Raw genomic sequence first — 26167 nt, forward strand, 5'->3', positions numbered from 1 at the left:
CCCCAATAAATCTTCTTGCAAGGTTTCCACATCCTGTGGAAAAGTTTTTTCCCTGCTTAGCTTCATTTTATCCTCAAATACAGAGATTGAACTGTTTATCCCATCCTCCAGATCGTTTATGAATAAATTAAATAGGACTGGTCCCAGGACAGAACCCTGGGGGACCCCAATTTCCACCCCTGCCCATTCCGAGTACTCCCCATTTATCACTACCCTCTGAACTCGTCCCTATTGCCAGTTTTCAATCCATGTACTCGCCCCATGGCCCATGCCAACAGACCTTACTTTGTACAGTAAACGTGTTGCCAGGGGTTTCTACTATAGTTATGATTGTTTAATAGTTCACTTTTTTTAATGTATGGGTTTGGCTCCCCCCTAGTGCCTGCTGAACTCTGTTAGGGTTTTCTTTCCTCCTTGAGAGTGAACAAAGCAATGAATTATGGGACATATAGTCTGGGTGAGAAAGTGACACTGTTGGCCGGGCCAGCTCTGGACTACAGGACACACAATGCAAATTTTATTTTGTTTATCCTTTATCTCAGTAAACATTTCTGAGTGGTTCAGTAATACTGCGTTACTAATGAGAAACTCACACAACATTTCAGAATGGAACCCAAGGTGTCAGAGGTAAGAGAGGATTTGCAGTTGGGTCAGCCAGTGGGGTATAGAGTCTATCAGCAGCCCTCACAGGGGTACCGCTGCAAACGTTTATGGGAAACTGTATCAAATGCTTTTGCAAAATCCAGATACGTCCTGTCTATGGTGCTTCCTTTATCTAGATGGCAGCTCACCTCCTAATAGAAGGTTAATAGATTGGTTTGGCAAGAATGATTCTTCATGAATCCATGCTGATTACTGCTAATGATACCGTTGTCATTACTAAAATCTTGTATATAGTCCCTTATCACCCCCTCCAAGAGCTTGTATACAACTGATCTTAGGCTAACTGGTCTGTAATTCCCAGGGATGTATCTTGGCCCTTTTTTAAATACTGGTGCTACATTGGCTTTTCTTCAATCAGCTGGTACCATTCCAGTCAGTAGACTGTTCGTAAAAATTAGGAACAATGGTCTGGCAATTACTTGACTGAGTTCCTTAAAGACCCTCGGGTGCAAGCCATCTGGTCTCGGTGACATATTAATGAGGGTGCTTCCTGTGACGTGTCATGAAGATAAACATTGCAGTTTTGGTTACTGAAGCCCCCCTATTCCCTTGTGAAGACTGAGGAGAAGAATAAATTCAATACATTCTCCATCTCTCCATCCTTAGTAACCAGATTCCCTTCATCGTTCTTTATGGGACCGATATGATCTGACCTCCATTTCTTACTATTTAAGTACTTAAAGAATTTCTTGGGATTTTTCTTACTTCCCTCCACTATGTGCCTTTCATGTTATGTCTTAGCTGCCCTGATTGCACCCCTACATTTCTTGTTGCATTCTTTGTAAAGTTGGAATGCTGATGATGATCTCTCAGCCTTGTATTTTTTTGAAGGCCTTCTTGTTTACTTTTTTATACATTTTTACGTTGGAATTAAAGGGGTTGTAAAGGTACAAGTTTTAAACCATAAACAAAGTAAACATTGTAAAATAAGTAAACATTGTAAAAAATCTGTGCTAATTCAGAAATAAGTAAATTAAAGTGCTCTGTGCCGTAAATATCAACTGATGCTATTTTTACAGTCCATGCAAAAAAAGTGCTTCGTGCTTCATATGATATTATGCAGATGACCGTGTTCACTCAGTGCTCCCTCTTCTCATGCAGATCCAGGTACCTACAAGGGGTAAGAGGCCTTCACAGTATTAGCCCTGTGTCGCTCTCTGGCAAGTCTCCACTTGTTTGGACCCCTTCAATCTGATGTATAGCTGGTGTAGGTGGTGGAGGACGAGCTATACATCAGATTGAAGGGGTCCAAACAAGTGGAGACTTGCCAGAGAGCGACACAGGGCTAATACTGTGAAGGCCTCTTACCCCTTGTGGGTATCTGGATCTGGTGAGTGAGGGACCCACCAGAGCATAAGAAGAGGGAGCACTGAGTGAACACTGTCATCTGCATAATATCATATGAAGCACGAAGCACTTTTTTTGCATGGACTGTAAAAATAGCATCAGTTGATATTCACGGCACAGAGCACTTTAATTTACTTATTTCTGAATTAGCATGGATTTTTTACAATGTTTACTTTGTTTATGGTTTAATATATGGTCTGATTTGCATACCATAATAAGTCATATGTGGACCTAATTATAGGTTTATATTGGTTAAGCACTACATAATTTATTTATATTTTTTTATTATATATTTATTTTTTTACTTTTTTATACATAAATTAAAAGGCGTCAACACCTACTACCTAACCCCCATTCACTTTCTACATTCCATTTCGGTGGAATTTCACGTAGGGGCAGCCACTTAATAATTAACATACCCTTATTAGTACCACTAGCACTTGAAAACATTAGGTCCATAGCACGGGTTCTACCTACCCCTCTCTTTTACAAAGGTACAAGTTTCTTCACCTTAATGCATTCTAAATTTCCTGGCCTCCCCAGCCCCCCCGTTTACTCACCTGACCCCTCGAAAGTCCTTCGCCGTGAACGCGCTGGTATCTTGGCTCATTCATTGGTTGGTTGAAGCAACGCAGCCATTGGCTCGCGCTGCTGTCAGTCACAACCAATGACGCGGCTATGGCCGTTGGCTGTATCGCAGGAGCGCGCCCGCAAGGACTCCACACCATCCAAGCTCGCTCACATGAATGTGTGGAGTTCTTGCAGGAAGGACCAGAGACAGCCACAGAGGGACCCCAGAAGATGTGGATCGGGGGCAACCCTATGCAAAACGAGCTGCACAGTGGAGGTAAGTAGAACATGTTTGTTATTTAAAAAAAAAAACTTTAAGCCACAAGGACTTTTAAATGTAGTTCCCATCGGGATGCACTAACTAATGCCCTTATTTAATATGCTCTTAAAGCATACCCATTTCTCCTCTGTGTTCTTTGTTCCTAAGATTTTATCCCAATAAGTATCTTTTAGCAAGGCTCCTAGTTTAGGGAAGTTGGCTCTTTTGAAATTCAGTGTCTTTGTATTCCCTGTTTCCTATTAGTGTGATTTATACTGAAACTAATTGACCTGTGATCGCGGTTTCCTAAATTTCCACATCCGTGATCAGGTCTGTTTTGTTAGTAATCAGTAGGTCTAGTAACGCTTTGTTTCTAGTTGGTGCGTTTACCATCTGACCCATAAAATTGTCCTGCAAGACATTTTGGAACTGGCAAGCCTTAGATGAATGCGCGGTTCCTTCTACCCAGTCTGTCTGAATAATTCAAATCCCCTGTTGTGATGACACTTCCCATCCTTGCCGCTAATCCAAACTGTGATAGAAGGTCCACCTCCTTCCTCTGGTTAGGGGGCCTATAGCATACTCCCAGTATTACTTTACCCTTAGTTTCATCCCTTTGCAGCTCTACCCATAAGGATTCCAACTTCCTCCTTGCTCCCTTAATGATGTCATCTCTCACATTCACTTGTACATCATTTTTGATATACAGGCATACCCCTCCCTCTTTTTTACCATCTATCCCTGAGATATAAGTAATACCCTTGAATGGTTTCCAGCCAATCATGAGAGCCTTTGAACCAAGTCTCTGAAATTCCTACAAAATCTAAATCCTCCTCGTACAACAGTAGCTCTAGTTTTCCCATCTTGTCTGCCAGACTCCTGGCATTGGTGAACATGCCACGTAGTTTATAATAGTATTTATAGTATATGTATAGTCAAAACATTTGTAATGCTTTGGATAGAGTGAGGCAGGTTTAAAACCCTGCCAGGTTATTATTTTGCTTTCTGTGTACCTTTTGGGGAAATTTCCCTTCACTTCCTGTCCCAGACATGCAGCAAGAAGTTTGATGCCTCGTACACACAACCATTTTTAATGGTCTAGAAAAAAACAAAGTTTTTTTCAACCCGATTCTTGTCAAGCTTGCCTTGCCTACACACGATCGTGAAAAAAAAATGCTCTAGCAAAGCGTGGTGACGTACAACACGTACAACGGCACTATAAAGGGGAAGTTCCATTCGGATGGCGCCACCCTTGGGGTTGCTTTTGCTGATTTAGTGTTAGTAAAAGTTTGGCGAGAGACGATTTGCGCTTTTCAGTCTTCGTGCTTTTCTGTCTGTTACAGCGTGATGAATGTGCTATCTCCATTACGAACGCTAGTTTTGCCAGAACGAGTGCTCCCGTCTCATAACTTGCTTCTGAGCATGCACCTTTTTTCATGTCGTTAAAGCCTACACAAAAGCGTTAAAGCCTACAAAACGACGCAAAAAAATAGAGCATGTTCTAAATTTTTAATGCCCATTTTTCACGACATAAAAAATGCTCTGGAGCCCACACACAATAATTTTTAATGACATTTAAAAAAAAAATTCACGTCATGAAAAATGGTCGTGTGTACGCGGCATAACAATTGTGTCCCCAGAACAGGTGTCCCTTTAATTCTTATTCTGGAAACACCTCTAACATTTTTGGATTTCCCCTCACTTTTTCATGGTGATAATGATCAGCAGTACAAAAAAAGGGTGAATCTTCCCAATGGGGCAAGAAACAGCAATAAAAAACAGAAGATCTAACGCTCCCCCATTATGTCTCAAAACAAAAACAAACATGCCGTGCCTGTGAGAGAAAAGGAAAAGTGTACCGATTACCGACTAGGCTAATCAGGGCACTGATCTTATCAGCGCACTTTAGTGAAGAACAAAAATTACTTATTTGCTCAATTTTATAACAGAAACTAAGAAAAACTTTTTTTTTTTTAAACTGTATTCTTTTTTTGTTTGTTTAGCAAAAAAACAAAACAAAAAAAAAACCTGTGTTTTTTTAAATACCACCAAAGAAAGCTCTATCTGTCTTAAATAAAAGATAACATTTCATATGGGTATAGTGTTGCATGACCGCACAATTGTCATTGAAAATGCGAAACCGATGAAAGCTGGAAAGTGCCCAGTGATGAAGTGATTAAATGCATGTAAATGCAACTCCGTAACAAAAATCATAACTAATACCTAAAAAATGCACTGAAAACGTGACAAGTTAGTTCTTTGAAGAGAATCCAGAAGAAGGTTAGGGGACCATGCCGCTTGACATGAAACCAAGAGCTAGGCAAGACAGAAAGCTGATCTGGCATCTCCAGCAGATGTTAAAGGGGTTGTAAAGGTAAAAAAAAAAATCTTAAATAGCTTCCTTTACCTTAGTGCAGTCTCCTTCACTTACCTCATCCTTCGATTTTGCTTTTAAATGTCCTTATTTCTTCTAAGAAATTCTCACTTCCTGTTCTTCTGTCTGTAACTCCACACAGTAATGCGAGGCTTTCTCCCTGGTGTGGAGTGTCGTGCTCGCCCCCTCCCTTGAGGGGGGAGGGGGTGAGCAATAGAGTCAGGATGCTCTCTATGTTGCAGATAGAGAAAAGAGCTGTGTGTTGGTGGGCGCCCTGACTCTCCTGTATTCCAGGGGAGGGGTCGAGCACGACACTCCACCCTTGCATTACTGTGTGGAGTTACAGACAGAAGAACAGGAAGTGAGGATTTCTCAAAAGAAATAATGACATTTAAAAGCAAAATTGAGGGATGAGGTAAGTGAAGGAGGACTGCACTAAGGTAAAGAAAGCTATTTAGGAATATTTTTTTTTACCTTTACAACCTCTTTAAGTATCGGGTAACCAACAATTTTAATTACTTGACTGATTATGAAAACCTTAGCACCCAACCCAAATGTATCCACATTTCCTGTTGGAACAGAAGTGGTGAGAATATTGACCATAGGTGTGCGCAGCCTATGGCATTAGGGTGTGCACACCAAAGCTCAAACACACATGCGTGTGTAATATGCCGTATATGGCAGTGGGCAAGTCAGTAGGGCTTTGTCAGCAGGGCAGAGATTGGTGTCAGTGTCTTTGTTTGTATTATTATTATTATTTTATTACAATTTTATTTTTATTATTTTTTTTAAATATATATATATATATATATATATATATATATATATAAAAAAATTTTAGGAGCCCTGTTGGGGGGCTTTGGTGAAATATCAGTGGTCTAAACAGACCCCTGATGTCTAACTTTTGAGACAGAGAAAGGGACTGAGGACAGAGATTCCCCAGTCCCTTTCTCTGCAGCCAGGCAGCAGGGGGAATCTGCACAGTACAGGGTGATTAGGGTGTGCCCAGGCACACCTTACACCCTATGTGCGCACGCCTATGATATTGACACAATGCATCAACAAGTTTTTCAGTACAATTTTAAAGGACTAGAGCAGCAATGGAGAACCGATGGCACGAGTGCCACAGCTGGCACACAGAGCCCTCTCTGTGGGCACCTGCGCTAAGTCGCCAGATCGCTAGCCCCAGCAGCCAAACCTCGGAATTTGTTTATATGCCTCTGTAACTCTGAACATTAATGTGTTCCTCATGTATCAGTGCATGTCACATGATTTTCCCCTACACAGGGCCAAGGTGATTTTGCCTTTGCTTGGCTGGTTACATGGGGATTGGGGAGTGTCTCAGCTGTGTGGCTGTATTGTCTCCACCCAACGCAAGTGGAGGCCCCCTGTGATTGGCTCACCTGGGGCCAATCGGATGGTCTCATCGGTGCAGGATAGAGCCTCTCACCTCGGTGGAATTCTGGCCCTGGACTGGTGGAACCATGCATGTGCGCCAGTGGGCTTGGAATGCATGGCGCCATCCCGCAAGCTGTCGGGGCGTCACTATGTGCTATAGGCTTGGTTGGTCCCGGAGCCACCTCTGCTCATGAGCAGTAATCTCCTGAGCTGAGCGCGGGCGTCCAGGACCATATTTTGGTCCCCAGGCAGGCTGTAACTACGGCAATCAAAACACAAAAATAAAAAAACAATAATACAGACCTTACAGTCCAAAATGAATATTAGTGACTAACAATAAATAAACTGATGAAAAAACGAATAGTCCAAAATCTCATATAAATTTTTCGGCGCTGCAAAATCCTTAAACAAGTGCTGAAGGGCTTCAAGTAAACAAGCCGTGCAGTGTGCCGCACTCCCTTCTTGTATCCCCACTCACCAGAGAAAATAGACCCTCAGCTTTTCAGTCTGGGGGTCAAGCTCGCTTGTGTGTGGTGTTGGGATTATCAGCTCTATTAGGCTTCTTTAGTAAGGTCTCCAAAGTGCTGCTATTTGAGGCAGCCGAAATATCCACCAGGCTCAATGAAAAAATCCACAGCGATTTGCCTTGAAGGACACCATTGGGACACCAGTAGAAGCCACTTCTATTTACCATTTCCATCTTGGATGTAGGTTCCCATGGTCCACATATATAATATATTGATTGCGTAATTCATGAAATGCACCAACACCCATGAACAAGAACCCCATTACTGTCAATGGCCTTGCCCCAACCTGAGCGTTCCGTCGTTTGAAAAAGCACAAAATGTTTTTTTTGGGCAGAATCGTACGTTTTTGGTCCCTTAGGGTTTGTTCAGAGGGTTGATCAGTCCCATATTCTGTACAGAGCCTCTGGCAGATTTAATTCAGTGTTGACACTTTGAAATAAATGAAGTTGGTTTTGTGTTGAAGTTTGGGCACTCGGGCTCAAAAAAGTTCGCCATCACTGGACTAAAGCCTCTGAGGTGACTACTTCTGTGTTTGTCTTCCTGTCCCAGCAAAAACCGTTCCCCTAATTTCTTGATAGGTCACAAAGGCAGGAAGTGAGGTTAACCTCCCCATCAGTGTCACAGACAGCTATACAAAACTTGACAAAGTTGTTTACTCTTCCATAGCCTAGTCTTATAAAAGGAGATTTTTATTCAATTCCACCAAAACAATTTAGGATTTAGTTAAAATAATTTGCTTGCAAGAAAAACAGCCCAAGTTGACTCAAGCACATCACACTGTAAGCCTGATTTTCTATATACTGTATAAAGGAAAATCTTTTTTATGTTTTGAATAGACTGGGGAAGGATTAGACCCTTACCGTAAATTGGAAGGAAACCTCCCCAGCAGGACATGGGTAACAAAAATTAAACCCAATAGTTTGAACCCTTCTTTGCTCTATCCAAAACAAACAAAAAAAAATATTATTGAAGTTGCAGCACCTCTTGGATTTTTTGCTGTTTATATCCCGTTGACCTTTGTTGCCTAATTTCTTGTCTTGTTGTCATATAGCCAAAATGTGAGGGGAAAGCTCACAATGGAGTCACATACTGCAAGAAAAGTCTTGCAAAAGCTTTTACTTCTCCAAAAGTGAAAAAAAAAAAAAAAAACAGCTTGGTCTCTAGTTCAGCCTGAAATGAAATTAGGGATTTATACTGATGTGGCGGGTGGTTGCTACGAGTTACTACAGCCATTAGACTCCCTTTAGTCAATGAAAAGTCTTTTGCTTGTTTTTATTTTTTTAGGGGATTAACTTTGGGGAATAGGGACATGGGATGCCCATATGATTAATTGATACTCGAATTTGATATAGAAATTGATGCATCACACTTCTTCAGATGCGCTACACCTTTAAGATAGGACAAAATGGCGGACCCTAATCTTGACAGACTTTTACCTCAGAACATTTCCCGCCTCTGCACTCTCCCTGCAGACTCTTACCTCAGGACACTTCTCCTCCTGCACATCACTTTCTGTCACAGCCTTAGTAATCCTGTCCCACCATCTTCAGCTGACTAGGCAGGCCTCACTCTGAATAAGTCCTAGGAGTTTCAATTGATGTTCCTGAATAGGCCAGAGGCCTGCCGTACTCCTTTTATGGCCGCAAACATTATTTAAAGAGGATATTTGATGATGGACTACTGATCTTGCAAATCCAGCCGCCCTCATGGCTGCATCGATTTGACACAAACTCCACAGTCTCTCCTTTGGCACTGCACCCAGCTCCCCTGGCATGCGTCTTCCAGATCTCCACTGTGCTTTCACTTATCGACTCCTGCCCTGGATCCTTCCTGAATGACTTACTCCAGACTTTGCAGACCAACTGTCTCTTCTAGGACAGCTCTCCATGACCGTGTAAGGAGAGGCTCCCTCCCAGCTCCCAAGCTCCTCCGCCAGATCCACCCCCCCCAGATGGGGGTGTTCCTCCAGCACGACAGTCTAGCACTCCATCCTTCAGTTCACCAAACCAACAACTCCCCCCCCAGCAGGCTGACTGTGGGTATAAGTAGAAGGCCTGCCCCCTGCCAATCCTAGATGGGGATTGGTCAGAGCTCCTCACATGTACCCCGTGTCACTCCAGCACTCAGCCCTGCCCCTTTTCCAGAACGTTCTCGCTGGAAACAGGGGAGGCGCCCAAGGGTTGAAACACATGTCAGTCACCTACTGCTTCACTAAACCACTCCCCTGTCCCCAGATCAAAACCAAACAGGGCCAGCTCACAGCATATACCTGCTTAAATTTACCTACAATGGCAGCTAACGCAAAATCCTACACTTAGCACCTACCTAAAGGTAGAGGGTGCTACACTCACATATGAGATTTACAATGGATGAATAGATTGGTGGACAGTAGAAGTAATCATTTAGGTAGTATTGATTAGATTAGGCCTATGCCCCCTGCCATTTAACAACTGAATGTTTACTTTTTCCATCAGGTCTTCCCTCACAAAATAATGCCTTTTGCATCACTTTCCCTTCCCTTTTTAGATTTTAAGCTCTCAGGAGCAGGGCCTTCCTAGCCCTCCTGTTTTGAATTGTATTGTAACTATTGTCTTCCCTATGTTGTAATGCACTGCAAAATTGCTAGTGTTATATAAATCATGTAAATTAATAATAATCATATTAATATATAAAAATTGTTGATAAATGATCTATTTAAATAAGGATAGAAGTAAACACTGGAGGCCCGGATTCTCGTACGAGTTACGCCGGCGTATCTCCAGATACGCCGTCGTAACTCTGAGTCCGAGCCGTCGTATCATGGCGCCTGATTCAAAGAATCAGATACGCCAAAATTTCACTAAGATACGACCAGCGTAAATCTCTTACGCCGTCGTATCTTAACTGCATATTTACGCTGGCCGCTAGGGGCGTGTACGCTGATTTACGCCTAGAAATATGTAAATCAGCTAGATACGCAAATTCACGAACGTACGCCAGGCCGACGCAGTACAGATACGCCGTTTACGTTAGGCTTTTCCCGGCGTAAAGTTACCCCTGCTATATGAGGCGTACATGCGGCGTACCAATGTTAAGTATGGACGTCGTTCCGGCGTAGAATTTTGAAAATTTTACGTCGTTTGCGTAAGTCGTCCGTGAATGGGGCTGGACGTAATTTACGTTCACGTCGAAACCAATACGTCCTTGCAGCGTACTTTGGAGCAATGCACACTGGGATATGTCCACGGACGGCGCATGCGTCGTTCGTAAAAAGCGTCATTTACGTGGGGGTCACATAAAATGTACATACCACACGCCCACATCTGAATTACGCGGGCTTACGTCGGCCTATTTACGCTACGCCGCCGCAACTTTGGTTTGAGAATACGACACAAAGATACATGTTTCTACGTGAATCCGGGCCTGGAATATTTATAGTATAGCACAAGAACAATGATTCCAGGACTGCCTCTTACCTTCTGCCCGGGAAAAGCCCAGGTGAAATCTACGCCAATTTCCAGATCACCCAGAACAGTGCAAGTGACAACAAAGTTCTCTCCAGCTCGAAATGACTTCACCGATGCTTCAATTGTAGGTTTAGGTGGAGCTGATGGATCTGAAACAGTAGGCAAATACATACTGTATTAAAAACATGCTGAGTTGTGGAGAATTCTCATCTGCAATGTGCTTCAGGATTTTGAGAAAAAAAGAGAAAATGTCAGTTGGGCAATATGGTGCCGTTTATTGTTATTTAACACAGCTTCTATACAGCAGGTCATTTGATGTAAATGATCCATATACACTAGGGGTCTCTGAACTGCAGCCCATGAGCTACATGGTGGCCCTTTGCTTGCCTTTATCCGGCCTTTGGGGTACTATTTCTTCCACTGATATAAGGCACTATTGGATCCACTAACACCAAAGACAGGGCACTATTCCTCCCACTAACACCAATTATAGGGCACAATTCATTCCACTGACACCAACAAGGGGGTAGTATTCCTCCCACTAACACCAATTATAGGGCACAATTCTTTCCACTGACACCAACAAGGGGGTAGTATTCCTCCCACTGACACCAATTACGGGGCACAATTCCTTCCACTGACACCAACAAAGGGGTAGTATTCCTCCAACTGACACCAATTACGGGGCACAATTCCTTCCACTGACACCAACGAGGGGGTAGTATTCCTCCCACTGACACCAATTACGGGGCACAATTCCTTCCACTGACACCAACGAGGGGGTAGTATTCCTCCCACTGACACCAATTACGGGGCACAATTCCTTCCACTGACACCAACGAGGGGGTAGTATTCCTCCCACTGACACCAATTATGGGGCACAATTCCTTCCACTGACACCAACAAGGGGGGAATATTCCTCCCACTGACACCAGCAATGGGGCACTTTTCCTCCCATTGACACCAACAATGGGGCACTATTTCTCCCACTGACACCAATTATGTATTTTTTTTTATTCCCACTGACCACCAAGCTTATGGAATTGTTTACTCCCAACGATGCCAGGGCATTTTCTTCTTCCACTAGCTACAGTGCGAATGGCAGTAAACTGGCCTTTTGTTTTGAAACCCCCTGATATGAACAATCATTTCTAAAAACTCACTGCGATTCTTCTAGAAAGGAAACAAGACACAAGCATGACCATCCTACAGGAGGAAAATCTGCTGAACCAATACAGGAACCTATGTATTCATTCTTAAGACCTATTAAACAGGTGCTGTTCTAATATCGCCTGTACAGATCCAGGCAGACAAGCACAGTAACCCTGGCATTTTATTACATGGCCAATATAATAAGGAACTAACTCCAATAGTGTGTTTCTTGATGCAGACATCTCTAAAAAATGTCTTTAGACCTGTGCATATGGATACTGTAAACAAGGAGTGCCATATTTATTAGTTATCTACTATTAGGGTTATAAAAGGTTTAGCATCTCCCCGCAGGGATGTAGCCCCAATGGAGGGGGCGAGCACGCTGACTAACCCCCAGCCTGAATGGCTCGGATGATGGGGGCAAGCTACTGAGGAGAAACAGGAAGTGAGAAATTCAGACAAAGAAAAAAAACATTTAGAAGGGAAATCGAAGGAAAAGGTAAGTGAACCAACAATGCACTAGCTTAAAGGAACCTATTTAGAAATAAAAAAACAACCTTTACAACCCCTTTAAAGAGGAAGTAAACCCTCTGCAAGAAAAAGGCATAATGAGCTAATGTGTATAGCATACTAGCTCATTATGAATGACTTACCTGTGATCGAAGCCCCCGAAGCGCTCCTCATTCCCCTCTGCCGCCATGTTGCCTACGAGTCCCTCCCGTGTATCGCCGCTCCGGCGCTGTGACTGGCCGGAGCGGTGATGATGTCACTCCCACGCATACGCGCAGGACCAGCACGATCCTCGCACAAATGCGCAAATTTCCAGCATTATCCCATTGATAAAACCGGCGCGCTCAGTGCGCCTGCCCAGTTTAACTACGGCCCGCATGCGCCGTATACATCGGTGCAGACCTTTCTGCAAATATCTCCTTAATCGTGTAGGTTAAGGAGATATTTGTTGCACCTACAGGTAAGCCTTAATCTAGGCTTACCTGTAGGTGCAAGTGGTCAGAGAGGGTTTACAACCACTTTAAGGTAGTTTTGATAGAGGAATCTGACTGTTAGGCCGCGTACACACGGTCGGACAAAACCGATGAGAATGGACCGAGGTTCAGTTTCATCGGTCCAAACCGACCGTGTGTATAGCCCATCGGTCTGTTGTCCTTCGGTCCAAAATTTTAAAACATTCTTTAAAATCGAACCGATGGACAGCTGCCCGATCGGTCCAAACCGATGGTTAGTACAGAAAAGCATCGGTTCAAAACCCGCGCATGCTCAGAATCAAGTCGACGCATGCTTGGAAGCATTGAACTTCATTTTTTTCAGCACGTTGTGTGTTTGACGTCACCGCGTTTTGACCCGATCGGTTTTTCGAATGATGGTGTGTACGCACATCAGACCATCAGGCCACTTCAGCGGTGAACCGATGGAAATGGCCCGTCGGACCATTCTCATCGGTTTGGAACGACCATGTGTACGCGGCCTTAGAGTATTATAGTAGTAAGTATTATTTGGAGAGAACTGAAAAGGAGGAATCCACACTAAACAGAACCCTTTATGATAAATTGCCATGAACAGGCCCAGGCTACGTCTTTTTTCTGTGAAAAGAGAGCCACCTGGTGGAGCTAGTGAAGACTATTCAATGTAGATAAATCATAAGCAAATGCTACAATTTTGATTGTTTTAGCGAGGTAGATGCAATGGTATTAAAGAGTTTAGAAATAACAATGTCTAAAATTTTGAGGTCTGCATGAGATAACAATTGTGGTTTGTATATATTGTTTTTCCGTCACCGAGACTGACACCCTAGGCGCTGGAGGGACATAGTAGAAAATGGATACCAAGCGCCCTGAGGCGATTCATTTCGCATGTGTTGCGCTATAAAAAAGTTTTTCACTCACTCTTCTGCTTTAACCAAATCTAAACCCATTTTTTTTTATTTGGAAAGAGTGGGAAAGGGTTAGACCCTCTGTCAAGTTTTTATTGTTTGTGTTCCCATTGGGAACATGCACTCCTCTATGTGTACTGGTGACCAGGGCTCAAAATTTCAAATCCTGAGCTACTAGCCAGGCCTTAAGGGTTACTCGCCACCAGTTGACCCAACTGATCCCTACCCTGCACCCCCCCCCTAAACACGCCATCGTAAAATGATCTCATGAAATGACACTTAAATGTTTTATGCAGAATTAAAGTTGCAAAAATAAATATTAACAACAACTTTATCAGTGCAGCCTCACCTGTGCCCACCATTGCAGCCTCACCTGTGCCCGCCATTGCAGCCTCAGCTGACTGTGACCCCATTGCAGCCTCCGCTCACTGTGACCCCATTGCAGCCTCTGCTCACTGTGACCCCATTGCAGCCTCCGCTCACTCTGTGCCCCCAATGCAGCCTCCGCTCACTGTGCCCCCAATGCAGCCTCTGCTCACTGTGCCCCCAATGCAGCCTCCGCTCACTGTGCCCCCATTGCAGCCTCCGCTCACTGTGCCCCATTGCAGCCTCCGCTCACTGTTACCTCATTGCAGCCTCAGCTCACTGTGACCCCATTGCAGCCTCCAATCACTGTGACCCCATTGCAGCCTCCGCCCCCAATGCAGCCTCCGCTCACTGTACCCCCAATTCAGCCTCCGCTCACTGTGCCCCAATGCAGCCTCCGCTCACTGTGCCCCAATGCAGCCTCCGCTCACTGTGACCCCATTACAGCCTCCGCTCACTATGACCCCATTGCAGCCTCAGCTCACTGTGACCCCATTGCAGCCTCCGCTCACTGTGACCCCATTGCAGCCTCCGCTCACTGTGACCCCATTGCAGCCTCCGCTCACTGTGACCCCATTGCAGCCTCCGCTCACTGTGACCCCATTGAAGCCTCCGCTCACTATGACCCCATTGCAGCCTACGCTCACTGTGCCCCCAATGCAGCCTCCGCTCACTGTGCCCCCAATGCAGCCTCCGCTCACTGTAACCCCATTGCAGCCTCTGCTCACTATGACCCCATTGAAGCCTCCACTCACTGTGCCCCCAATGCAGCCTCCGCTCACTGTGCCCCCAATGCAGCCTCCGCTCACTGTAACCCCATTGCAGCCTCCGCTCACTATGACCCCATTGCAGCCTCCGCTCACTGTGACCTCATTGCAGCCTCCACTCACTATGACCCCATTGCAGCCTCCGCTCACTGTGACCCAAATGAAGCCTCCACTCACTATGCCCCCAAAGCAGTCTCCACTCACTGTGCCCCCAATGCAGCCTCCGCTCACTGTGCCCCCAATGCAGCCTCCGCTCACTGTGCCTCCAATGCAGCCTCCGCTCACTGTGCCTCCAATGCAGCCTCCGCTCACTGTGACCTCATTGCAGCCTCCACTCACTATGACCCCATTGCAGCCTCCGCTCACTGTGACCCAAATGAAGCCTCCACTCACTATGCCCCCAAAGCAGTCTCCACTCACTGTGCCCCCAATGCAGCCTCCGCTCACTGTGCCCCCAATGCAGCCTCCGCTCACTGTGCCTCCAATGCAGCCTCCGCTCACTGTGCCTCCAATGCAGCCTCCGCTCACTGTGCCTCCAATGCAGCCTCAGCTCACTGTGCCCCCAATGCAGCCTCCGCTCACCTGTACAAGAGGATGATTACCAGGAAGCGAGCATGCAAGTGAAAAGCCACGGGATTACAGAGTGGATAGCCCGCTGTTACAGCAGAGTTTACATTAGAATTCTCTCTGCAGAATTCTCTCAATGCCAGTCCAATGCTGGGACATGTTCTTTCTATCACAGGCGCGGGGTCAGGAGGCGGGGCCGTGTGTAACCATGAGCGGAGCAGAGAGAATTGTAATGTAAACTCTGCTGTAACAGCGGGCTATCCACTCTGTAATCCCGCGGCATTTCTCCTTCCTCCATGATCTCTTCCCCGGGGCGATCGATGGGAGAACGACTCCCGATCAACCCCCCGCATGCCGGCGGTACCCCCTCCCCCTCCCCCAGGCAGCCCAGCTCATCGCCAGAAACATTTTCCACTCACAAAATGCGAGGAGGCGAGTGGAAAATTTGAGGGCTGCTGATGACCATTGTCACCAAGAAAGGTGAGGTGTAATCCAGAACTTAGAGTTGCCCCAAGGACAAAATGTAAGGCTGAGTTCACACCTCTGACGGATGCGGCTCACAGCTTGGGTCCGGTGTGTCCCTGTTCTCCATTTCAGGGACGAATTAGGGCCAAATTTTTGCCTGAATTTGGCCCTAAAACAGAGGCAAAGACGCATAAAACACTGCGCAAATTGATGCCGCTATATAAGTACCTATACAAAATAAATTCCTTCTTTTTTACCTTGAAAACCATTAAGGTTTATAGAAAATCTTTTATCTTACAATATTTTTTTCATCAGAACACTGTGAGATCCTCACTAAGAGCACTTACAGTGTACGTAGATCAACATATACTTGGTGGACATCTGGCGAAGGTTTTCGAACTCTGCAATACAATACAGAGAACCGGCAAGAGAAACCTGTGGTTGATATATGACGATTCCCTTCTTCTGGTCAAAGGCGATCTTTACCCCATCCACCGGGATCTGCTCTGGTGGGAACTCTCGATGCAAAGTCACTTTAGCCAATGGGTTGGTGACCTGGCAGGGCAGCAGAGCTGGTTGTCTTGTACGCATCTGGACAACCACATAATAATCTTCAGTTGGGACAAAGAGCTCCTGGGGATCTACAAAAGAACAGAATGAAAGCATCATATCTGATCATTCCAAGGATGGATGCAATGCTTACAGGAAAATCATATCACCATGAATTAAAAATGTGATTCCGGCATACCAAACATACTAAAAATTCCGTTATACACACTCAAGAGTCTTTGTCACTAAGGGGTGTCCAAACAAGGTGGCCTTTGCACCTAATTTACCAATATTTCACCCAGAAAAACAAAGCCACATCCCAGAGCAGGGATGGACTGGCTATTGGGACTACAGGGAGTTTCCCGGTGGGCCGATGGCTCAGTTCGCCGGCTTCAGTGACAGCGTACTGCCACCCCCTCCGCTCCTCTGTCTCTCCCTCCCCGCAGAGCTCACCTTGGGGGAACAAAGAAGCAGGGGGAGGACCAGAGGAGCAGGGGGGATGACAGGGGAGCATGGGGGGAGGGGACAGACAGCTGACTTAACAGCTATGGCCTGGGAGTTTCTCACTTCTGCCTAATCTTGTCCCATAAGGGGGGCACAGAACTGATTCTTTGCCCCGGGTGAAATAATGTCTAGCTTCCCCACTGGTACTGCCTAAAAGAGTACCAGTACCAGCCGTTCTACTCTAATAAAGTAGAACGGCTAGTGGCTAGTGAAGGGGGAGAGGGGGCTTGGGTGGCCGGGGGGAGGGGGGGTGCGGGAGTTGTCCGTCCGCCATGGGAGAGACCTGTCAAAGTGGGCCAGTGTGGATGAAGTCCAGGGCCAAATTTCTGTCCCAGTCCAGCCCCGTCCCAGAGGGCACTGCAAAAATTAAATGTGTGAAATCTGTTTTTATAAAAATAGGACACAGTCCATCCTCACACGCCATTTGTTGTAGCTTGCCACGTTGCCACATGATTAAATAATCCCTATTGTCCTATGGTGGCTCAGCACTCTTAAAGTGGGAATTTACTGTAGGTATGGCAATTTGTACATAGTTATGTTGGTCCAGCTAGGTAAGTGTCATACCTATGGGATCCTGATGGAAGCCATAAATCACTGTAATAGACACTGCAGTGATCTCCACCGTCTTCCGGGCCCTGTGCTGAGTGTCTGCCCTGCTACTTACTGAGCACATGAGGTTACTCGCTTGGCTCTGGTGCCATTCAGAGAACACATTTTCTCAATGAATGCAAAGTGTTCCTTAATTGGATGAGGAGAAGATTGTGATGTGATCGCCCTGCTCCACCTCCAAAGTGTTTTCTAAATGGCATGCATGCCAAGAGAGTGACCCATGTATTCACAATGCACCACGGCAGCCTCTCGGCTCAGGACCCGGAGTGCCTACTATAGTGATTACCAGCTTCCATGGAGAGCCCACAGGTATGGAACATACATACTTACAGTGGTACAAGCTGAACCAAGGTAACTATGTAAAAATTTCCATACCTATACTTCAGTTTTTATGCCCTTTTGCTAACCAAAGTACCTGGGTAATAGAAATTTTCAATCATTTGTAGATAACACACTGCATACAGCTATAACCTAAAACCTATCTTTCATCTATAATAGGCAAAAAAGAAAAGAGAATGATCCCAGATGGAATCTGCATTACACCTCCAAAATATAATTAACATACATACCTGGAGTATGTGCTTGACACTTATTAGGACTAAGGATGTTACATAAAAACATGAAATACCTGCACAGTGACCTTCATGGCAGAATCATTAGGTACCGTATATACTCGAGTATAAGCCGACCCAAATATAAGCCGAGGCACCTAATTTTACCACAAAAAAATGGGAAAACGTATTGACTCAAGTATAAGCCTAGGGTGTCCATCTGCATTCCCTTTACTGTGCCTCACTGTGTCCATGTGCATGCCTCACTGTGTCAATGCCTCACTGTGTCCATGCCTCACTGTGCCCATGCCTCACTGTGCCCATGCCCCACTATGCTCATGCCCCACTGTGCCCATGCCTCACTGTTCCCATGTCTCACTGTGCCCATGCCTCACTGTGCCCATTCCTCACTGTGCCCATGCCCCACTATGCCCATGCCCCACTATGCCCATGCCCCACTATGCCCATGCCTCACTGTGTCCATGCCTCACTGTGTCCATGACTAGACTGACGTTTAACATGGGAGTCTATGGAAGAGGTGCCCGGCTTTGAAAAGTCGGTGCTCCCCGGCCGTAGGTCCCCCGGACAACAAACTTTGCACACTTGGAAAGAGGAAGAGTGGGGCTACATGTGTGCCCGTTTGGGGTCCAGGGGACCTATGGCCGGCCGGTACCTGGTCCCCAAAGTCCAGGAGATCAGGCGCAAAAAGGTGACTCGAGTATAAGCCGAGGGGGGCATTTTCAGCACAAATAAATGTGCTGAAAAACACGGCTTATACTCGAGTATATTTGGTATTTTAATAATAAAAAATTCAGATTTAAAAATATTAAAAATGACTTTCAAAATGACATAAACATGTTAAAGCTTATATTAGGTTTTAGTGATTGAGTTTACATCTACTTTAAAGCCCAACTCCATGAAATATTGATTGCTTGTTTAGGTTTAGGGGACTTGTTGAAGAACATTTACTTACCCATTCCTCCACTTCTCCAGGCTGCTAGATCAGTCCCCTACACTCCAGTGGTCTAGGATCCTGACACCATCAATGCAAGGTTCATGCATTGGATGTGATGATGCAGAGTGACAGCCCGCCATCAGAGCATGCGTCAGTGCCACCTGCTGAGGGAACACAGGATCAAGTAAGTTAGGCCTGGTTCACACCTATGCAGGTTGCAGTTTGCATTTCCAGGTGCTTTTGCTTTGTTCAATACATGTTTTTGATCCATTGAAGTCTATGGAACCAAAAAAAAAAGAAAAAAGTTCCTGGCCCTTTCCATAAAAAGCACAGATGTGAACGTGACCCATAAGGAAAATGGACTGTAGTGTGTTTCTGCAAAATTGAAAAACACACTAAAAAATTCATAGGTGTGAACCAGGCCTTAAAGTGGTTGTATAGGCGTTTTTTTTACTTTTACCTACAGTACAGGTAAGCCTAAAATTAAGGCTTACCTGTAGGTATAAAGAATATCTCCTAAACCTGTACGGTTTAGGAGATATTCCGCTCGCAATGCGCCGCTGATTACAGCGGCGCATGCGCAGCGGGGATCCTCGGCTAAAGGGCCGGCAGCCGCCGGACCTTGCCAAATTGAAGTCTCCCGCGCATGCGCGGGAGTGACGACACCGCCGCTCCAGCCAATCACAGCTCTGGAGTGGCGATACCCGAAAGACACGCCGAAGCAAGATGACATCTCGCTCGGCGTGGACCAGGTAAGTTCTCTTCACCTCGTTCCGAGGTAAGTATTTCATAATGAGCTAATATGCGGTGCATACTAGCTCATTATGGCTTTCAGGTGGGAAAAAAAATAAAAAATCATTGCGGGTATACAACCGCTTTAAAGCGCTTCTCCTCTGCCTAAAGCCTGATACACACTAATAGTTTTTTCTCATTGTACCCAGCGCACCTACCCGCTGTACTAACAATCCAACGTTATTACAGCGATCTTCCCTGCTGAGCTGTTGTGTGCTGAAAGGGGGATGTGATGTCCCCCCCAACAGAACACTCTGGGCAGCTGTTGGTTTTCCAGCATGTTCGTCCGACAGAAGCCTTCCAAAAGGTCAGCTTCTGTCGGACCGGCCGCCATGCACACGGGCCAAATATCAGCCGTCTTTTTTTTTTCAATTGTCCAATGTCGCTCGACTTTTAGCCCGTGTGTACTAGGCTTTAGACTAAACCAGCAATTAACTCTTGCAGTACAGGCACAGCCCCAATGAAAGAGTTCATTCTCAAGTTTCTCAGAGTTGGGCTTTAATTATTTACACTCTACTAATCATATTTAAATGTTTAGTGCATAATGGTGAACAGAAAATAGATTACCTGTGACAAACACAAAAGTCTTGCCAGTCCTCTCCTCGCCGTCATGGCAGCCATCACCAGTACACTGATACCCACCACAGCTGAATTCACCAGTATCTGTTGCTGTGGTGTTCAACACAATGAGCTGACTGTAGCGGCCAAAGTGTTTAACCCTGTGAAGGAAACATTGGTCAGGTTAGAAGGCGCTTTTGCAATAATCTTACATTGAAAGCACTGTGTGATTGGGAGACCAGCCTGTGTAGGATCTCAGTCACATTTCTTGTTGTAGGCCAAAATAATGTGCTGCAGAGTGATCCCTTTCTTTGGCAGGCCATAGACATTTCTTGTAACCATACTGACAAGGGAATGCCTCCTGACGGGCCATGACGGGGAAAGCCGTCACCGCAGCCAGGAGAAGACAGTGATTATCGCTAGTGGCAATAGCAGCCGCTTGCGATAATCGCAAGTGAACCTGGCAGGCTGGTTGTACCCAAGCTGATCGATCGATCAACTTGTTACATTAGGCCTGCCCATTAACAGTTTGAATCTGATTCCTGCTGAACCGGCCGAGATTCGAACTGTGAATGGCCTCCCTAAGTTTGGAGTTCAATAGATTTGTAGGTAGATTCAGGTACATAGGATTATCTTTAGGGCGGCGTAGCCTAGCCTGTTTAGGCTACACCGCCGTAAATTAGCTAGGCTAGTAGTGATTTTCAATCTACTTACCTGCTAATCTACAGCGGCGTAGCCTCAAACGAGCTGGCGTAAGGGCGCCTAATTCAAATTGGTTGGAGGGGGGCGTGTTGTATGGAAATGAGTCTTGACCTCACGTTTAACATTTTTTGCTACTGCGCATGTGCCGGGCGCCTACATTTCCCAGTGCGCATTGCGGCTAAGTACGCCGTACGGGCCTATTGATTTCGACGTGGACGTAAACGATGTAACTCCCGATTCGCGGACGACTTACGCAAACGACGTAAAAAATTCGAACCTCGCGGCGGGAACGGCGGTCATACTTTAACATTGTTATTCCACCTCATAGGTGGAATAACTTTAGGCCGCCTAAGGCCTTACGGAAACAACGTAATTCGACTGCGGCGGGCTGGCGTACGTTCGGGAATCGGCGTACAAGCTCATTTACATAATCTACGCCGGCCGCAATGGAAGCGCCACCTAGCGGCCATCTGAAAAATTGCAAGCTAAGATAGAACGGCGCAAGCCATCCTATCTTAGCTTTGTTTAAGAGTATCTCTGTTTGAGCATACGCTTAAACTTAGGTCGGCGTAGATTCAGAGTTAGGTCGGCTTATCTACTGATAAGCCGGCCTAACTCTTTGTGAATCTACCTATTGAAGATTATCTTTGGGCTAATTTAGCATTTTATAACCATACCCTGCTATGTCTGATTATACCTGAAGTCTTTCAGAGAGCAAAGATTTGTCTGTAAAAAACTTGGATGATACTCTGAGGTTCACCGCTAGATGGCACCAGGTGTTTGTTTCAAATAGACACTTTGGGGTTGATTTACTAGAGGCAAATAGACTGTGCACTTTGCAAAATGCAGTTGCTCCTAAGCTTAGTAAATGAGGTCAAGTTTCACTTTGCGAAGAATACCCAATCACATGCCAGGAAAAAAATAACTTTCATGCAATTTAGCGCATGAAAAAAAAGACCACACCCCCTAGCAACCTCTACTTTATTTAACATTCATTGACTAAACAAAAAAAACAAAAAACACAGAGGGCCATATTCTCAAATAATTTACGCCAGCGTATCAGCAGATATACCTACGTAAGTCCGTTTCCTATGTTTAAGTGTATTCTCAAACTGAGATACACTTAAACATGCCTAAGATACGACGGCCTGCGCCATTGTATCTTAGGCTGCAATATTTACGCTGACCGCTAGGTGGCGGTCAGCGTAGAATATGCAAATGACTAGTCACGCCGATTCTCTAACGTACGCTTGCCCGCCGTAGTGTTTTAACGTCGTTTTCGTAAGCGATACGCGGCGTAAAGATAAAGATGCCCCCTAGGTGGCGTACTCAATGTTAAGTATGGCCGTCGATCCCGCGTCAAAATTTTAAAATTTAACGTCGTTTGCGTAAGTCGTCCGTGAATGGCGCTGGACGCCATTTACGTTACAGTCAAAACAAATGACGTCCGTGAGACGTCATTTAGCGCAATGCACGTCGGGTAATTTACCCGACGGAGCATGCGCATTACGATCGGCGCGGGAGCGCGCCTAATTTAAATGATCCACGCCCCCTACCAGGATCATTTGAATTAGGAGGGCTTGCGCGGGTGGACTTTACGCGACGCCGCCACAAGTTTACAGGTAAGTGGTTTGGGAATCAGGCACTTGCCACTTAAACTTGCGGCGGCGTAACGTAAAGTACATACGTTCCGCCGCCTCAGATCTTTAAGAATATGCCCCAGAACACTGCACTACAACTCGGGCATCATAATCTAAAAAAAAAAGCAGACGTACAAATGTGAACCTAAAGTGTTTTGCAGCTGTTATATGAATTTAGTCACAGCTGCGAACTATGCAAGAATAAACATTTTGTTGTAATCACACAGGTGGAGTCAGGCAAAGGGGTTGATTGAGTAAAGGCAAATAGACTGTGCACTTTTCAAGTGCCCTTGCTCCAACGTTTAGTAAATGAGGGGAAGCTCTGCTGCTATAAGTGTGCGCAGCCTATTACATTAGGGTGTGCACCCCAAAGCTCAAACATACACAAGTCGGCAGCACTGTGGGGGGGGGGGGGCTCAGCCAGGGCAGTAGTGGGAATCTGTGCTGCACAGGGTGATTAGGGTGTGCCTGGGCACCAGGGCCGCTGATAAGCCAGTACAACTGGCCCTGTTGTAGCGGGCCCCGGGCCAGCAGGGGCCCGGATGGCAACCCCCTTTAAAAAAAAAATTACATGCCAAATGTGGCATGTAAGGGGGTGAGGAGTGGATTAAGTGGAAGTTCCACTTTTGGGTGGAACTCCGCTTTAAGGAGGAGTCAATTTCTTAGCACAGCCCCCTCCCTCCTGCCATGCAATAGCCCTCTCCTTTTCTGGGAGTGTCTAATTACTGTCTGTGCTGGCCCAACTCTCTTTTTATCACCTCCCTAAAAAAAATTAAAAAATTTAGCTGGCTGGGGTAGGGAAAGGGGAATACCACAGAGTTTCACTTGCGTGACAGCTCTTCATCTGCTGGGGTTGCTAACATCACATCCAAGATGGTGGCACCCAGCAACATTCTCAAGGCTTTTATATGTCTACATAAGGGAGGCTTTTACAATAAATAACATGCATAAAACATGCTATATGCACATAAAATCCTATTGTAAGATTGGTGTGGAAATAAAAGATCTAAAAACAGGGTCTTTTCAACACAGATTTATAATAGTTTCATTTACTTGAGTCTTCCCTCGTCATCCTCATGCAGGTAGTAGGGGTAGTTCCATCGGACTGAGGTTCCCTTGCAGCGAAGATCCAAGGTTTGGCCGGCCTTCACAGTAATTGTCTCACCAACCTGCTGGAACTTTCCTCTCTGCACGACTTGGGAGAGAATGGACCCTCCTGCCTGGTTCTGGGTTGGAGATGCTGGGGGTTTGACCTTTGGTGGACGTTTTATGGCATCCTGTTTAGGCTTCTTAGTTGTAGATTTGGTAGATACCCCAACCAATTTCTTCTCGGCAGTTCTATCTGGTTTAGTCTTGATCTCACATTTAGCTGTTAAGCAAAATAAGGCAATATTAAACAGTAAATTATACTGGATCTTTATGCAACAACATTAAGTAAGCTGTAAATATGTGGGAGGTTTGGAACATCTTGGGTTTTGTTAGTGTAGCACAGGTCTACTACCAAAAGTTTTCATTCAAGATATGTATTGTTTCTTTAGAAAAGTGTTTGGCTCCCTCTAGTGGCCATTGAAACTTTATCAGGATATTTCCTTCTGGTTAAGAAAAACAGTAATGCATTGTGGGATATTTAGGACAATGCGGAAGCACTCATGTTGTTAAATCAGGCTGGGAACTACAAACCCACAATGCCAAGCTACAAACCCACAATGCCAAGTCACAGCACAGCCTGCTGGATAAGCAGATAAAAGGACAGAGGAAGAAAAATACCGCGCTAGAAAATATTAAAAAACAATAACAATAAATTGCTAATAAAGCTGCAACAGCGGAGTGTTAATACAGAACACAACAGTATAGAACAGAGGAGGAAAAGTTGCTGCGCTAAAAATAATAAATCTAAGCAATATTTTAAATTTATGGAATTCTGAAGCCAATATCTCAAATCGATGCGATACTAAAAAGGAGAATAGTTGCAGTCCTAATGCATCCACAGAAATAAAGTTCGTATAGGAGTGGCAATGTTGAGAAACAAGTAAAGAAAAAACACCTCGAACCAGTAAAAAATTGGAGGCTTACCAGATGGCAAGCAGTGTGTGCTTGCGACTGCAAACCCCAGTCAAGGCCTTTAAAATAGTCCTCACAGGGGAAGATGGTAAAGGAAGAGGATTCTTGAAGTCTCCACCGGAAGCCAAATTAATGAGCCGTATCATAGGAAAAAATATTGCAATGGTGAAGTACGTTTGATCAGCACACATATAGGAAAGAAGAGAACCTCCTGTAAGTGCAATCTTTTTATTATTAAACGCATTGTTTAAACATACTTCACTATGTGGGCTCTATCACTTCCTTTATGTACCCACTGAACACTAGTGTTGCTCACGAATATTCGCATTGCGAATATTCGACTCGAATATAGCATATTCGAGAAATCGCGCTATATTTCGAAATTCGCGGTGAATATTCGCAATTCCGAATATTCGATTTTTTACAATTTTTTTTTTGAATCAGATCACATCCTAGATATCTCCATCGACGTCTAAAAGCATTGCTGGTATAATTAGAGACCCTGGGCCGAGTAGCTGAAGCGTTCATTGAATTTTCCAGAAAGATCGCAATGCGATTATTCGGCAAACGCAATATCGCGCGATTATTTTCCTCGCCCCGATCTTCCGCATCAGAGCGATTTTTACAGTTTCATTTTTAAAACAGATCACATCCTAGTGATCTCCATAGACGTCTGAAAGCATTGCTGGTATGATTAGAGCCATTGGGCCGAGTAGCTGAAGCGATCATTTTATATTGCCGAATATTCGCAATGCGAATATTCGGCAATAGGAATATTGCGCGATTATTTGCTCCGCCCTTTTGCATCAGAGCCAATCAGAGTTCTCCTTCCACACTCGTCACAGGTTAGCAACCAATAGGAACCTGCCTGCATGGACATTATATAAGCTCACTCCCAGCACCATTTCATTGCAGATTCAGAAGCTTGCTATAGAGTGTGGAGGCTGTTTCTGTGTTCCTGGTTTCCTGGTTTCCTGTGTCTTTGTTCTTGATTGATTTAGATCATCACCAGCATTGCTATTTAGTGATTCCAGTGGATCTTTTCCAGTATATCAACTGCTTTTTTCAAAGCAATAGACCCAAGAGCTTTTTTCAAAGCTACGTTTTGTGCTGTTTTGTGCTGTTTTTTTCATTTGTGTTACTGTTTGATCCTGCAATCCTCCCTGTTCAGTTATATTTGCAAGAGATTTCAGAACACATATTGATCTGAGCTTTATAAAAGAGCTTTTCTAAAAGCTAAGTTTTGTTCATCTTGTGTTACTGTCAGATCTTGCAGGTTCACTGTTCAGTGATATTTGATAGGCATCTCAGTTCAAATTTTGTTTAGTTTTCCCTAAAGAGCTTTTATAAAAGCTAAGTTTTGTGTTCAGTTTAGTTAAATTTTGTGTAGTAAGTGTACACACTGTTAGTGTACATTTATTTCATCTAGCTTAGCTTAGTGTGTGTTTAGTGTCTGT

The 26167-nt window shown here is 44.9% G+C and overlaps 1 protein-coding gene across 1 annotated transcript in view; it reads right to left on the bottom strand.

The window, feature by feature from the left end:
* The window catches only part of LOC120932574 (platelet-derived growth factor receptor-like protein), a 45551-nt gene that overhangs the window by 1224 nt on the left and 18160 nt on the right, over positions 1 to 26167 (bottom strand). The window contains exons 2-5 of the mRNA XM_040345059.1: positions 23703 to 24018; positions 20317 to 20468; positions 16137 to 16430; positions 10594 to 10733 (exon numbers count right to left, since the gene is read on the bottom strand). Of these exons, the coding sequence (XP_040200993.1) occupies positions 10594 to 10733; positions 16137 to 16430; positions 20317 to 20468; positions 23703 to 24018 (902 nt within the window). The remainder of the gene's footprint in view (positions 1 to 10593; positions 10734 to 16136; positions 16431 to 20316; positions 20469 to 23702; positions 24019 to 26167) is intronic.

This window comes from Rana temporaria, chromosome 3 (genome assembly GCF_905171775.1).
Source record: "Rana temporaria chromosome 3, aRanTem1.1, whole genome shotgun sequence".
Classification (NCBI taxonomy): Eukaryota; Metazoa; Chordata; class Amphibia; order Anura; family Ranidae; genus Rana; species Rana temporaria.